Raw genomic sequence first — 17,325 nt, forward strand, 5'->3', positions numbered from 1 at the left:
TAATGCCAACAAAACTTGAAAGAAAATACTGGGAAAAGAAGCCGACAGAAACATAGCCGACTGACCTCGGTGCCTATACAGAAAACTTTCTATACAAATAAAAAAATACTTTGCAATGATTAACGGTCACCGGCAACTATTACCGTCCAATAATACATATACAGTTAATGTACTCCATCAACTCTATCAACTCAGCGGTTATAAAATTTACCATTTGACCATTCTGTGAACAAAATTATTAACGGGAAAAATCTAGTACCAGTTTGCAATATTCTTGCTTATCGCAAGAGTAAAAATGCGAAAAATCAAATTGGAGCGTGACAAACTTTTAGAGTTTCCCTAAAAAACCATCACGAGCAATATAAAAGTCTTCTCTACACTATCGACTCTTGAACATTGAATCCATTTTCAAACCTAAAAATCACTCGCGTCGTTTCGAGCAATTTCCGCTTTCTTAATTTGCCCTCCTTTTGACCAAATTATTTGAATTTTAAAAAAGATTTTAGAAAGAAATTAGAAGATCGAATTCTGCGTGATCAAATTTTCAGCCTGATCGATTTCGGTGTAATCGAATTCGGCCTTAAAAATCATTGCGACCTATCTAAGTGTCTTCGCTACCTTCATTGACAACTTTAACATGATACCAAATTTTGCAAAGTTCCTTTCTTTCTCTATTAAGGCCAAGTTGGTCGCGTCGGGCTCGTCTGTCACCCTGCCCAGCAACCTTGCACTTTCCACAAGTGACAGCTAAAAAACTCAGGGCGGGTATTCGTGGAATTTCTAAGACTCGTTCCGAAAAAAGGGTACTCTTGCGAAATCGTTCGCCCTCGACATGAACTTCGTATATGTGAGGCAAAAATCAGATGACTTTCCTCTACGGAAGCTATGACATAGAAGCTGACAGAAAATACTTTTTTCATAACTGATACGGCCCTAAACTGTGTAAATTCGTTGCGCTGAATTCGTTTATAATCGAAAAATAACCGAGTGCCTGGTTCCAATTAACTTACTGATCGCAAATGTAAACAGTCTCAGTTTAACTGTATCAAACGCGTATCATTTTGTATTTGACAGGTAAGGTAAGACAGATAAATTAAGCTATACATATCATCAATTTATCTAAAACTAGAAGTTGTCAAATGAAATGATACCCTTCATTGCAAGGGAAATAAATTCAAATTACTCCATACAAATTATCCGCCTATAATTCATTATTCAAAACAATTGAGCAAATACTTGATTAGTGTCGACAGTAGCTGCTCTTTTCAGTCACATCAAGGAGTTAAGGCTCGTCGACGGGATATTATATTCCCTCACTCAGACAAATTTCAGCACCATTACTCTCACCAGTAAATCGCTGGAAGGCTGGCACTTTCCATAAAACTTCCACATCTGGATTCTACACCCGGCTCGATGTAGCGCCGAAAAAATGATCTGTTTAACAAATCGATTCGAAGCAGTTACAAATATAACCAATTACGAAACTATGAGTCCAAAATCTTGTTGCTATCAAAAAAAACACGTGGTGTTGGTGAAAAGTGCCACAGGATTTTTTCAGATCGGATAGATAGTTTAAACAAAGAAGCTGAGGTCTTTAATTGATATAATGTTCACTCATTCAGTGTGAAAAATGGTAGTTTTGATCAACTTAGCAGCAATCCATTAAAATTAAGCTCCGGTGAAACAACAGACCTTGAACTGGCATAAATTAATTAAATAAATTGATAAACTAATTCAAACCTTGATTCAATAACAGCTCGGATATGAGTAGAAACACTTTGAGAATTGATGTTTTTCAGAATTTCAAACTTCAAATTGAGAGTCGTGCTGATAAATTTGTAACGAGGGCAGCCAAAGTTCCAGAAATTGCACCAAAATTTCTATGTACAAAATTTAAAACAAAAAAAATAGATCGAAACTTCATCACAGATGCGAATCTCTGCTTCGCACAAACAAGCGAAACAAAATGCAGAGGAAACAAACTAAACACGAAAAAAAAACATTTTGCGTTTAACATTTAGAGGCTCAATCCCATTCAAAAAGCGTAAGACTGATGCTTCAAACATTGGTTTTTACCTCGAGAACTTGCATATTTTAATGACTTTTTTGAGAAATAGACAAAATAAGCACAGTGGCGATTCTTTTCCAAAGTTTTGTAATGACACATTTCGCAAAATTTTCAATGCTTAGCAAAATTCAGTTGCTCAAAAAATGCTTGAAAAATTCCCTCTTATTGAATTGCATCGCATCGCTTGTGAAAATAGCTCCAATAAAATCATGAAATAAGAACAGTAGAGTGATTGAAGTAACAATGGAAAAATTTCCCGTAATCCACATGCACAGTCGATGCTGGGTGCGTAGATACTTCCCTCGTTCAGTGGGTATTCTATGAATTAACAAAATCAGTCTTCTTTTCAGCTTACATCGCTGTTAAATTGATAAATCAACGTATCTATGAGCCCGGTAGTCGAATACTACACTTACAATTTCGTCATTGACGTTTTGATTTGAAAACTATTTTCTCTTTTTGATTTTTCGAACCAACCAAGCACGTGACTGATTCCCGCTTTTTTGCAGGTTGGCCACGTTCTCTTGCCATTTGCCTTGACTTCTTTTCTTCCCAGTAAAAAGGTAGCGGTTTTTTCTCTTCTTTAATGGCGTCTACAAGACAGTGCACTTGTGTTTGCGCGGTTCCCCCGTCCTGTTGCCTTTCGAATTGCGAGATGACTTTGCCTTTCTAATCTCCCTCACTAGTGTGTAGAAAGCATCGTCAACGCCCACTCTCGTTTTGGCAGATGTCTCCACGTAGGGTATTGAAAACTGCTTGGCCAACATTGAGGCCCTTTCATAGTCCACGTCTCTCGTGGGCAGGTCTTGTTTGTTGCCTACCAGCACTGTGGGCACGTCGTCTGCGTCCTTCACTCTCCGGATCTGATCCCGGTAGATTGAAACTGACTCAAACGAGGGGTAGTTGTCCAGGGCAAACATCACTAGGAAGCCCTCTCCTGTTCTCATGTACTAGACACGAAATAAAGAAATGCATGAAGCCAGCGAATTATTATGATTGAGTACTGATTGAGAAAAATCTGACTCCGTGAGTACAAGAAAACATTTGGCAGAATATTATAATAGAGAGGTAAAGCAGAGGCTCGAACAACTAGAGATACGACGCAAACTTAACAAAGCAAACTAGCCGACATAAGCCGAGACGAAAGCCCCGAAAGTCGAAAAAATATATCGAGAATTCGACGCAAACCCCAATTCTTAGAAGAAATAATTCGTCGCAATTATGAATAAGTGACAATTCGTCGCAAATCAAAAAAAATTTATCTGTTTACTAGTTCCGTTAAAACTTCAATAACGGATCCCTCGCCCGCTAGATCAAGGCCGTTTGATAGCTGAGCGCAATATTTCAAATCAATTTATTTCTATTTTCTATTTGTTAAGGTAAATTGATCTGCGACGAATGGTTGTTTCGAAATGCTAACAATGGTCATCTATGACCAATTGTCGCCACACGGAAAAATATTCAATAAGCTACCAAGCGCATCGGGGTATCTACCCAAGTGCGAGGAAGGTTGTCTCGATTTGTCTTGCGAAAAGTTAATTTAAAGAAAGACAAGTAAGAACATTTAAATGTTAAGATGGGATCGGAACAAAACTTTTGCAGCGGCAACAAAGCCGAAATTCTGTTATCAAAAATGTATTCTCAAAACAAACGAAACGCACGCACGCATAAAAATTCTCATCAAACAATGCAATACGAGGCCACTAAGCCAATTTAACAAAAGCTGAAACCTTGTACGCCAAAAAAAAAGAAATCAAATTACACCAAATTTGTCCGCTGGCTGACAAAATTACAGATTCAGAAAAATCAGATGATAAAGCGATTCCATGATTTAGTTAGACAAGTAGTTAGCCTGAAAATAGTCTATATTCCTTATAGTAAAACGTCTCTGCCTTGGCGCTTCTATGAAACCAATATCTCGGCCTCGAGAGCGACCAGAACTACCAGTGATTCAAAAAAATCTAATCGAGGTTTAACAAATCCAATCCAGGTTCAAGGAATTTAATTTCAGAAAAACTAAAAACCACTTGTTGGGAAATTTACATGAATACTTTTTGTCACTATATGGTGATTGGACTTGAACTTGAACAGACCTGATCTCGCATGGCCGAGTACTCCTCCTGACCGGCAGTGTCTAGAATATCGAGTACACACGTCTCCCCGTCAATCACTACTTGCTTGAGGTAGCTATCTTCTATCGTGGGGTCATACTCGTCCACGAAATGGTGCTGGATAAACTGGATAGTGAGGGCACTTTTGCCCACTCCTCCACTCCCAACCACCACTAACTTGTACTCCACTGTCATAGTATGCTACACTACACTACTATTGTAGCAATCACTCAAGGTCAACTAGATATTATAACTAATACAAGTTGAGAAAAGAATAGAAGTTCATAAAATATAGAGAGTCCAGGTAACAAGGGGAATCAAGATAATAGTGAGAGCCCAGGAAAGATAATATTCCACGAGTTCTAGATTGATTTCAAAGAGATCAAACACGAGATATAAGACAGACTATTTTAGGAGTGATAATAACTAATTATATGTCTATGTCTCCGTTCTGTAATAACTTTGAGATATGATTGAAGTTGACCCTGTTGAATAATGTTTGGATAGTACACCAAAGGCGATCCGCACTTTTTGCTACTTCTTGTGTATCAATAACACTTCAAACGTGTTCGTCTCTTTTCGGTTTTTTACGTAACTATATTGGGGCTAATTAATGAGCAACAGACGAGTGGATTGTAGATAGAGTATCTGTATTGCAAATAATATTCAAACTGTTTTGAAATCAACAGAATACTTTTGTCATTCTAAAACCAAAAAATAGCCATAAACCACTGTCCATTCTCAAGATTTAAATAGTAGCACACACATGGTTTTAGTTTGTTTTTAATATAGTATTATTGATTCCCTTAATACGATTTTCAAGTAGGGGGAAAAGTGAGTGCGCCTTCAAATTGAGTCTTCCTCCATCTGAGAGATATGAATGGTAGGAAAGAACATTGGTTGTTTGTTGTTCTTTCTCTTCAGACGCAATTTACAGCTAGCTTTTCTGTTTGCGTGTATTACCACCACCACCACAAGCCAGGCAAAAAAAGCGCAATAAGAGAGTTAATAAATGAATGGAGGATCTAAAAATAGTCTTGTTTTGCTACCATCTCATATCGCTACCAGAGCTACAAAAGTAGTCAAATTGAGCAGGAAATAGAAATAGACGTTAACAACGGCTCAACCAATTGCACGCTGCAGGTTTTGAAAGGTAACAGCAAAAACTGCGCGATATTAAACGCAACGCTGTCAGGGTTATATTGTTATTGGCGTATGGTTTTATTTTTTATAAACAATTCTTTGAAAAGGTAAACAATTTAGCAACATGTACCGCAGACACATGTACAATAAATAATTGGCATAGGAAAGAAACTCTTTTGAAACGAGGTATGCAAAAATTTTCAAAAAAAAAAAACACTTGATTGCACTTCTTTGATTATCGCAAGGGTAAAAAGTGGGAAACGAATGATGGTAACGTTCCTTGATAGGAGGTAATAGCAGGAACTATCGTTTTCAAATCAGAAATATGACGAAACCATTTTCATCTGAAACATTTATCGTAACAAGAATGACCTCCGACTCAAAAAAATTCCACAGAATATTCCGACAAATATCTTTGCAAAACATAAAAAAAAATCTTTTATGTCCAAAAAATGAAATTAGTCGCCTTGCTTTTTCTCGAAACTGAAATAGACCATGACAGCACATCGAAAGTTATTTAATTTGCTTAACAAACCAGATAAATTACAGGTTAATACACTAAAATTAAATACCAGTTAGCAATGAACGCGATTTAATCACGCAGAAAAAAGTTGGAAAAAAAAGACTTTAAGCAGTACGCAGAATCACCAGCTCACTTCGGGGGACCCCCCTCTGAGGAATTCAACCCCCTGCCGTACCAAAGGGTCCCCCTTTCTACTAGTTTGAGATGTCTTTTTTTGGCTGGCTGACTGACCCTAAAAATTTTTTTAATGGCGCCAAATATACTAACTTTGAGGGGGGAGCACGCGCCGAAAAAACGCGATTTATTGGTCAACATTTTCCAAAAAGTGCCTGAAAACGCCTTTTTTGGCCTGTTTTTTTTTCGATAATTTGCCTGCGGCGCAGGAAAATTTGATTAAATTGGGGTCTTTATAGTAATTTTGGAAAGCTCAAATCAATTTTTTTTTGAAAATCCGCCCCCGCCCCTTCGAGAAAATCCTAGATCCGCCCCTGCGCAGAATTACTGAAATAAAGTTGAACATAGAAATAGAACTCGCTTATATACCAACAGTTCACTTTACATGTAATAATTCTCATTTTTTTAAGAAGCCCCCGGCGCAGCTCCTACCATTCAATCTTGGGCCTTTGCTTTAAATGCCTCGCGCCTACCAACTCAGCCACGGCTGCTGTAATAACTCTCATTATGTCGTCTTAATGTCATGTCGTCTTAATGTCTTGTCGTCATATCAACTTAGCACCCATTAGTTGAGGTTGGAAAAATGAATTTAAAAAAAAATATAATTAAAGCGTTGGAAACTCGAAGAAACCGGCAAAAAATAAATCACATAATTGTGAACATTTTCCTCTGAATTTCAAAATTTTTAGCCTATTTCTCAGAAAGCCAAGTTTTGAGCAGATGTGAAGGTTGTCATTTTTTTCCGGAGCTAATTCGACTGATTTATAATTCGACTAAAAACTTTGAAGCAAAAATAAATTCAGTTTAAGATGTTGAACTAGAGATTTCTGAGCGGAATAAGTAAAAAAACCCAACTTTTATGAAAATTAAAATCTAATTTTGAAAAGTTAATCATGTTTTTTGCGCCATTTGCTATGAGATCGTGATTTATGGTCCCTATGGCAAATGAACTGAAAAACAACCGAAAGTCAAACCGCGAAAATGAAATTTCAATGTGAACAAAAAACTAAACAGAAACTAAACAAGGATAGGCGGTTACTGTGCAAAAAAAAAACAAAGTTCCGACCAGTCTTGAAATAAAAAAATGAACTTTTTTTTCAATTTAGTGTCGTTCTTTTCTTTGCGGTGTGAGAGATAAAAAGATCTGAAAAAAAAACAACTCAAATTAGACATATTCGACAATCATCGTCAAATAGGCTAATTGCAAAACAGTTTTTGAAGAAAAATGACTAGAAAAACGAAAAATCGTTTAAAAAAATCAACAATTTTGTAAAAACAATTTGATTTGAGTTTTTTCCTGAATTCTTTGGACTTTTCGATTCCCAAAGCGGCGCTAAAAAACTCCAAAAACTAAGTTAACTCGAGTAAAACTAAGTTTTCACGGCTTAAACTTATCTTAAATAAGCTAATGTAAGCCTGCACTCTAACCTTATTAGCTCGAAATCAGACCAAAAATCAAAACTTTTCGTACCGGTTTCTCTCAACACTCGGAAAAATGTTTATTATGACATATAAGGCCTTTAATATGATATATAACTCGACCCATATTGATGATTATTTGTGGTACCTGATTTTTCGCGGAAAGCGAAAAAAACTGAGACACCCGAATACGAACTTCCTCCACATTTTTCAAATGATCGCAACAATAAGTGTCTTAATTTAAATCATTACACTTAACAAATGACAAAGAACACCTCAAAAAACATTTGATTCGAATTTAGCTCAAACTATTAGCTCTAATAAACAATAAAAAAAAAATCGTTTAACTTTTTTAGAAAAATTCATTATTATTAGTGAATTACATCTATTCAATCTTGGGACCATGTTAACGTCTTCCCCCCAAGCTATTTAGGATGAAAGATATTAATGGTTCTGAGTTCAAAATTTTAGCCAATCAGAATTGAACATTTTACATGCAGCTCTAAATAAAATTAAATTATCAAATTGATCGCTGGGGGAGAGGAAGACCTTAACTTGGTCTATTTGGAGATGGGGGGGGGGGGGGGGTGGGGAGTTTGCAATCTTCCAACACACTTTTCAAATTGCCTTTTTTAAATTAACGAACCTAACAAAAAACGAAACCCTATTAGATCGAAATTAGACAAAAAATCAAAATTTTTCGTACCGGTTTTTCTCAACACTCAAAAAAATGTTGCAACATTTTAGTCTGCGCTAAAAAAACATATATACTTTGCACCCTATAGATGATGAGACTGAACCTAAAATATACCAAATTTTCACAAAAAAACCCAAATCTACAGCCTGAATTCTTCTCAGTGAAGCAAGAAGAACTCCAAGATTGAAATTTCACCTCAGTTTTAATGGAAATAATTTTTACATGTATAGTTAAATTATCTTATTTCAAAAAAAATCAATACAAAACTTATTGTGTTCAACCAAAACATAGCCAAAGGGCAGTTGGAAAATAGCCAATGAATGCAATTGAACAGCAGAAAAATAGCATTAACTTTCCAATTTCAAAGAAAAAATATCTGGCCTTAAAGCTCTTTAAATTTCAAGAAAAATTTATGATTGAATCTTTTTTGATAAATTCAACCCAATTTGAGACACAGACGCGAAGCTGCGCTTCACAAACACTAGCGAGAAAACGACAAAAATCAGCTCTATAAATTGCAAAAAATAGTAAAAACAAGCTTGAAGTAGTTAAAAATCGGTTAGGTCTCGGATTCGATCTGCGACCTACGGCGACCAAGAGAATATGAGTCTCACGCACTAAACACTCAGCCACGAACGCTTAAAAATCACAAACAATAGCCTCAAGTAAAGATTAAAGCAGAGAACATGCTATGAAATTTCCAATGATACAGATCGTGATTATAGAAAAAGTTCCGCCAAATAATTAAAAATTTGTCACCAAATAATGAACACTTTCACTTGCGAGTTATGTTAGGAATAATACACTCGCAAGTGTAAAAACTGGATCAATAACCTAATTTTTTTACATCGCTGATAAATCGGAAAACATAATTCCACATCGCTGGGAAATCAGAAAACTAAATTCCACTTTCGAACCTAGATTTCGGTCACGTTTAATATGACCTTTGCAATTTTGTTGTTCGTTTTAGAGTAGAAAATGAAGAAAATGTAAGAAAATGTAGTGAATTAAAAAGGAATCAAAAATCAAACCGCGAAAAAAATTAATTTAAGCTTGAACAAAATTGAAAACTTGCGAAAATGAAGAAAAAAATCACGACCTATGTAAAAGTCTGACTACGTTCATCGATTCTTAAAACAGAGTTTGAAAACATGCGGTCAACAACACTTAAGAACTTTGAGTAATGATTTGCTGGGGGGAAACTATGACAGGAACGAAAGTTCAAACACAAGCGCAACCGCACTTCGCAAAAAAAAATAAGATTCGTTTTTTGAGCGGCATATGAGTATTTGTTCCGGATAGGATAGTGTCAGTTTCAGGGGCGTATAAGTCAAGCAGCGAAGTTTGGATACTCCGAGGGGGGTGATGAGATAAATACCTAAGAAAATAGCTGATTTGATTGAACGAAAATTCGGAAGGCGAACTGCGACGCAGGCAGATTGTAGTGTTCCACATTTTAAACTTTACACTCTGAAAAAAGTGTTCTTTAACCCTCATCTTTGTACGCCCTGCTAACAGGTAAAGAGCGGCAATTTCAACTGGTTTGCTTGAAGATATTTATTTACTGGCAGCATGGGACTAGGCAGGGCTCGCATAATCTAAAACTGGTCTTAGGAAAGCTTTTAAAAGCATTCAAGCGTCTTTGAACTAGCCTGGATGTTCTTTTGCAATGTTCTGTGAAAATTAAGGACAGGTCAAAAAAGACACTAATATTTTTTGGGATACTTCTAGAGGAGCAGTCTAGCGTTGTTCAATTCCACATTCGGATCGGTGTTCAAATCATTATGAGGAAAAAAAAGCTGGCTGAGCCTTTAGAAGATTGAAAAACAAAGTACCTCGAAGTAAACAAAATTGTGTAACTGGATAAAAATGATGAGGTCGTTGAAATGTTGTTGGACTGGACAAAAGGGGTGAACGTGGTTTACATAAGACAGTTTTACATCGCGAGCGATAATGGAGCGTTATGGACGTAAGAAATTTAATGTGTCCGGGATAAGACTGAGTTTTGGATATTTGCCTCCACGAACAATCCTAGATTTTGACAAGGAACATAGTTTTTGATTGACGCCCACGCAGATAATTTGCTAGCCATTTAATTAGGCTTTCCAGTACGCTGGTGTCATAAAGGAGAGCCAGGATGGAGCAATGACTGACCAAGTCAAAAGCTTTTCATTAATTAAGTGTGACCAGGACTGACCATTTTGAGGACTTTGTTGGTTAAAAGCGTCTATGGTAAAAAATGGAAAGTGATGTGGTGTTTGAATGCATCGAGACAAAGCCTCTTTGATGTTCGGCCTCGGGTAGAAATTTGGTTAGTATGCTAAAACTTTAACAGCTGTCTTAAAATCGACACAGCAGTACGAGTTTGAAGATTAGATATAATCTCAATTTTCGTTAAAGGAAAGAGGAAGATTAGGACTGTTTAATTTAAAAAAACGCTTTTGCAATCGATCTAGTATGTTTGAGATGGACTGTCTATAGACCATGCGGTCCTATTTCTTTAGAGATTACGACTCACTGTGATTAGAAGTCTAAAGAATTCTCGTCAAATCTTTTCTCTGTCTTAAAAAGTTTTAACAACGATCTCTTTGTTTAAACAATTTAAAGAAAGGTCGAATGAGTGTCAAATTCAGATTTGAACTCTTTGCTGGATATTGGAGTAACAAAGAGGGGAATGGGCACTAGCGTCACCGATGATGATATTGGTTTCACCAGATAAAGGAGCTGTAAAAAGGCAAAAAAAGAGCTGTAAAAAGGAATTTGTGATACGAAGATTTTGGTTGCTGGCCTTCACTTGTACGCCTTGCTCCTATAAAACACCATCATCCACTATTTCTAGTGCCTCGCTCTACATCATAACCATAAAAGAAATTGAGGGATGTGACAATATCATCCTCTAAGAAATTGCCCTGGGATAGAGAAGTGTATGCACTCTGCCATTTTTCCGTGGAAAAATTTAGGGTTACAAAGAAGTCCTGTGGTTCCCTGAACCTTTTGAGGAAAAAATCCCTGCAAACAATGCGATCTGAAAAAAACCTCTCGGATACCAGACTTTTCTCGTTATTTGAAAAAATAATTTCTGCCTAACAAAATGCTCAATAATATCAAGCAATCTGAATAGAAACCTGACAGCAAAAAATTGAGATATGACAAGGAAATACGATTGGCATCAAGAAGTCCACCTCCCTCTTGAGTAAGGTCTTTCAATAAGTTTAAGAAATTGGGCCCAGCGAGTCAGTGCAATTTTTCAGGTTCAACATCTTATCTTGGAAAACCGCGATGGGGATCTGGTACCCACACAGTAAGGCTGCAATTTTGGGAGCTCCCATGACGCAAATTTGGAGTCATGACGAAAATTTGGAGTTTGATCGGTTACGAGGGGAGGTAAGATCACTGGGCGGGAATTAGCTGTTGAAGAGGGGCTATTGCGGACTGGCGAGTAAGGCTAATATAGTTAGTCACAAAAGGAAGAAGTGTATAATATTCAGTACAAGAGGGGTAATAAAAATCTCGGTTGTGCTCTTCAAACTTTTAAACTTAAAATGGATCCAACCACATACGTGGCACCAGACATTGGCTTGAGTTCGTAAAAATTTGTGTTTGCATAGGGAGCAGGAATAGTGACCAGGGTTAATGCCGGCAAAAAGGAGAGGGATTAAATTCTATAGACAAAGCGACCAAACTAGGAAGCTCTGAAAGTTAACACCCGGAAAGAGCATGCTTTCCGCGCTCCCCTTTGTGAGGAGGGTATGGTAGTGCCATTGGCGGCTTAATAAACAGCGCGTCGGGTCCACCACTTGATGGCGACACTTCTGGACCCGCACTGCCCTCCTGGTCTTGAACTTGCAATATACAAAATGTTAGCAAAGTTGAAAAGATGTTTAAGGGGAAAAAGTTCTAGCTCTCAATTAAATGACATTTGCACTTGCACAATTTAAAACATCAAAAAAATCAGACTTACCTAGAATTTTTATACGTTTGTCTCAAACAACGTTTATAGTGAGGGAAACGCAACACGAAAAAAAAGAAGTACTAGCCAGTGTTGAAATAGAACTGAAACAAAAATAACAAAGCCGATAACACTTAGCAGACACTCGTTGTGTCAAAATGTCATAAACAAAAATATTTTGACACAAAGTAAATGCGCTCATCAAAAACAGAAAACTGTTATCACCCATCAAATGATAAAATGGAAGGTGAATTAGCCGATATAACATCAGCCTAAAAGGCCTTTGAAGGAAAAAATTGAAAGTATACGAAATCGGAGTTGGTTAATTTACGAAAAACGTAATATAGAACACTCACGAATAAACTGTGAATAGAACTAGTGTTTAAAAATCAGACATGCTCAAAATACGTCTGTTGGCAGTTGAAGTCTCAGAAAGGATGTGTCCCGTGAAAACCTTTCAATGGAAAAAAAACTAGCACCCTTTGTTAATCAAAATGGTAACCAAGGCTAGATCGCGCTAATAATTCATTTAATAGCTAAGACTCCATAGCTATTACAACATTTAGTCTAACACTGATTCTCATTATATCATAGACCCAACTGACCACTTATGTTTTCGCTCAAAGAACAAATAAGAAAAAATTCTCGATAATTTTACTTCATTTACTCTATTTAATAATATTTAGGCTACCTACATAAAAAGACAATTTTTCAATGGCACGGAAAATTAATCATGCAACATTAAGGGGAGAAAAACCTTTAAACAAACACGATTAGTGATCAGAGACTTCGTTATTACCCAATGCTAACTTTGACTCAGTCGTAGGCAGCAACGAATGCTCAATTAAGAACCGTTCCACGTCTACTGCAAATATTTCCTCTCCAAGCTCGTGAATTAGTTGAACAAACGTGCCGATTTGCTCCTTATTTTTGTACACCAGCAAGGCAGGTGTGGCATCACTTCTGAACTTATCACTTAGCCCCGCCTCCAGACCCGATATTGCACAGAACTTCACTTTTACATACATGCTGGCTAGTATTTTCATACTATTATACATCATATCACATTCTTTGGAATTGACTGGGTCATGAACAAGAACAATTATTGTGGTCAGCTGATGCTCGTCATCGATGTTCGAAACGAAATCGTTTGCTACTAAATCAATTACTTTCCCAAAATTTGGCACACTCTGCAGCAACGTTTCCATTTCATTCATACGCTGTAATTTGTACTCCTCGAATATTGCATTCAGCTCCTGTAAATAGACAGCTTCTCAGATGATGGTTTAGCAGAATATTAAATCAGCTACCATTTAACTACTAGCGACTATTCTTCAAACGCATAGAGAGGTTAAACCCTTCAGTTACGCTGAAAACTCACAACAATAAACAGGAAATTCTTATATGATTGGTCAAACTGATCTCATCTGTGATAAATTATCCTCAAAAATTGACACGATGAGAGCATAAATTGTTCACGTGTTACAGTGAACCTGCTTATATTTCTAGGATTAATTTAATGCTGAGAACAAACTGATGTTAAAACTACCCTTAAAAAAGAATCGTTTTGGATCTACCAGACAGGAAGTTCAAGCCCGTTTCTTGAACCCCTCCCATACATTTTTTTCTTCAAACTTTGTAGAGCTTCTCTTGAAATCGCAGCTCCAAATTTGATTTCAAAAAAATTGAGCCAATGAAATTGTGTATCGTCGATTGCATCAATAACATCCTGTGAGTAATTTAACTTGGTTCATAGTAAACCCAAGTCTTCAAAATTGACCAAAACAAACAGATGGCGTGAATCTATCTGAACAACAACTCACTTGCATTTCTGGGTCCAACTCCTCCTCTACTGAGTCAACTCGTGGTGCACATGTCATTGCGATACGCTTACTCAACGACATCAGTTCGCGCTTCTGTTCTTCTCGCCGTTCGGTCTCCAGCTGTTTAAAACGCCTGAAAAGCGAATATAACTATTCGCTACAATTATTACATATGGGTCCAAAAATATAGATGCATGCCTTAAAATATATAGGACTTTCATTTTGGAGAGAAAAGCCCACTGCTATTTGCGTAAAGGGAAAATAATCAGAAAAATCTTTTCCAAAAAAAAACGTAATTTTATAACTAAAACTATCTATTCAACGGAGTGCGGTCAAAATGTAGACAACCTTTATTTGATGCCGGTCAAATACCATATTAATTAATCAGAAATGAGAACAGAACGCAAACTCCGGAAATGAATAATTTGTGACATTCGATCAGAATGGCGGTCAAAATGCATGACGAAATCGAAATTTTATTGGAACAGTTTAGTGGGAGGATTGGCTGTTCCAGAAGATTAACGGTCTTATTTGATAAACTGATCGAATTGAGAGGGTTCGGTTTTAACTGACATGTGAAAAATTCGATTGTAAAGACACGTGACCTTTTTTATTTTCGCGAATACAGAAAAAGCGCGAAAATCATCAGAACAACGATTTTCGCTAGTCGAGAACAGACCTACGACACTAATTGAAATCACGATCAATATTATTGTTGGAAGAACATTCGGAATGTACGGATTGTGCTGCTACAATCGTTACGGAGCAATTCCCGAGAATTCGGAGGGGTATCGGGAGAATTTTACTACCCTTCCCGAGTGACGATAGGACTGCTCTTCGTCTGGATTCAAGAATCCGGAAGGATCTCTGGAAGAAACTGTATTTTAACAACTTTTAGCTTCCTGGCATGTCCTGAGTTGAACTTAATTAACATCTAATTCACTTTTCAGAGTATGAGAAACTAGGAGTTGAGGGAAAGGGTTGATCCATCTCGGATGGATATGATGATTTTTATCTACTGAACAAAAACAATAGTGATATGATAATAAGTAGTAGCCCAGCCCTGTTTTTAGGAGTGACCTCGTGGTCTGGGGATACTGCGACCCAGCCATGAACTCACTATTTTTGCATGTAACTAAGTTAATTTGCGCGATCTGGCCGAAGCCTTAAATAGTAATGTCTTTGTCGACCCAATGTTAATGGACCACCCATAGATTTGGCTTTGGTAGAGACGGTTAAAAGCATTAGAAACTGTGTTCAGACGCTAGCCAGTCGTTTCATAACCTAGCTTTATTTTCCGTCGGTATGTACTTCCGGGCGAATGGTACAATTAATGTAAAAAAATCCTAAGTTTGCATCTGGTTCTCGTTTCTGATTGTTGTCTACTTTATGACTTTTATACTTTTTGCTGGCTAACCCTATTAACCTATATCCAAAGCACCTCCTGAAAACTGACGCATCCGTTATTAAACTGGAACCAATGAGCTCCAAACTGTTACCTGTAATCTTCGATGACTCCTTTTGGCCCAGTTGCTGATGTTCTACTGTAATCAACGGCGGGTTGCTCGGGTTGCATCACTTCTTGTTGCTGAACAGGACCTGAAGACCTTCCACCATAATTGTATTCAGGATGCTCGTCATCGTTGAATTTAGTCTCCTCTTCCTCATCTTCGCTACTACTTATGTAATTATTGACTTGCTCTCCCAGAAGTTTGTCGTCGAGATCTAAGGCCATTCTCGAGCGGTCGTTCAGTTTGGCAGTCTGAACTTTGTAAGCAAAGCGTCAACAACAAATTTTTGACATCTAGAAAACCCATATAGCTTGTTTTAAAGAGTTAACGTTGACAGCAAAAAATGCAAGATCTCTTCGTCAATACTGAAACCTCGCTTAAAACATGATACACGGAAGAAAATTTACAGGAGCAAGGCTATCGGTCACTCTTTTTTAGAAATTGATTTTGTTGAAAAATCTCATTAGTGTCAAATGAAGAACATGCATTCTAGATTCACGATCTTTTACAGAGCCCAATGTTCTTCCTTTATAAAATTTGGAGATAGAGGCAATGATAAGCTTTAAATTAACTTTCCTTCATCAAAAACTATTGGCAGGTAAAGCATCCAGTTTTCATTTTTTGTGGCCTCCTCATTTTCCACAATTAATTTTCTCATTTTAGTTATTTTTTTCTTTTTTACTGTTTTTTCTTTCATTCTATAAGGGTAATTGTGCGGCAGGAAAATATTGACAAAAAATTTAGGTCAGGACGCATTCCAACGTAATTGCATCGGTCAAATTTGGAAGACCATTTCGATAGCCATATTTAACCATTTTTATATAAATTTGGTGCTACTCTTGAAACATTCGTTGATTTGTGGTTGATTTGAAGGGCACTCGTGGAGTTGATTTTTGTTAACTATGAGAATTTATAGATATGCAGTCTGCAGACTCTCAAGCAAGATAAAAAATATCTCCAAATTTTAACATCCAATCGCTACGAAGAGCAAGGATGTGTTCGCTTCGAAGAACAAAATTTTACTACGCATAAAATTTTGTCGAACCGATGTTATGAGAACATTCAATTGGCTATAGTAGACTGTTAAAAGCACGTGTGAAGCTATATTTAGATGTTAGCCAATCGTTTTAAGATTCTAGCTTTACTTTCCGTCGATGTACTTCCGTGCGAAGGTTACATAAGTTAAAAACGCCCATATGTATATATAATTGCCGCTTCAGCGTTGTTGGTGGGGAGACTATTTAATTTGACGAGAGATGACATCAAACATAGGTAGTTTCGTTTCTATGAGCAGGTAGTCTATATGTTGGATCAGACCAACATATAGACTCTCAAGCAAGATAAAAAAATCTCCAAATTTTAACATCCAGTCGCTACGAAGAGCAAGGATGTGTTCGCTTCGAAGAACAAAATTTTATTACGCATAAAATTTTGTCGAACCGATGTTATGAGAACATTCAATTGGCTATAGTAGACTGTTAAAAGCACGTGTGAAGCTATATTTAGATGTTAGCCAATCGTTTTAAGATTCTAGCTTTACTTTCCGTCGAAGTACTTCCGTGCGAAGGTTACATAAGTTAAAAACGCCCATATGTATATATAATTGCCGCTTCAGCGTTGTTGGTGGGGAGACTATTTAATTTGACGAGAGATGACATCAAACATAGGTAGTTTCGTTTCTATGAGCATAGTCCTCTTCATAGCTCATTATGTTGACAGTTGGCTATGTCACTTGAATGTTGAGCACTCGGTTTTAATCGAAATTAATTATTCTGTAGCACGTGATCAGCAATAGGCCCAACCTCACTCTACGTATGGTAATTTTCAAACTATTTGACACTATTTCCCGCAGCCACAGAAATCAAACTTCCTAGGTACTGGGTGCCCTTTTTAGCAAGAAAAATTTT

The 17,325-nt window shown here is 37.0% G+C and overlaps 2 protein-coding genes across 2 annotated transcripts; both read right to left on the minus strand.

Moving 5' to 3' along the window:
- Positions 1-1,075: 1,075 nt before the first annotated feature.
- Positions 1,076-5,674, minus strand: LOC134845525 (ras-like protein 1). Its single transcript, XM_063862455.1, has 2 exons — positions 4,162-5,674; positions 1,076-3,018 (listed from the first exon to the last, which is right to left on the minus strand). Exons 1-2 carry the CDS (start codon positions 4,372-4,374, stop codon positions 2,662-2,664), a joined length of 570 nt encoding a protein of 189 aa, XP_063718525.1. The 5' UTR covers positions 4,375-5,674; the 3' UTR covers positions 1,076-2,661.
- Positions 5,675-12,716: 7,042 nt separating this feature from the next.
- LOC134846070 (phosducin-like protein) lies at positions 12,717-15,748 on the minus strand. The gene is made up of 3 exons (XM_063863263.1): positions 15,407-15,748; positions 13,908-14,040; positions 12,717-13,340 (listed from the first exon to the last, which is right to left on the minus strand). Exons 1-3 carry the CDS (start codon positions 15,640-15,642, stop codon positions 12,858-12,860), a joined length of 852 nt encoding a protein of 283 aa, XP_063719333.1. The 5' UTR covers positions 15,643-15,748; the 3' UTR covers positions 12,717-12,857.
- Between the last annotated feature and the right edge of the window lie 1,577 nt (positions 15,749-17,325).

This window comes from Symsagittifera roscoffensis, chromosome 5 (genome assembly GCF_963678635.1).
Source record: "Symsagittifera roscoffensis chromosome 5, txSymRosc1.1, whole genome shotgun sequence".
Lineage (NCBI taxonomy): Eukaryota > Metazoa > Xenacoelomorpha > Acoela > Convolutidae > Symsagittifera > Symsagittifera roscoffensis.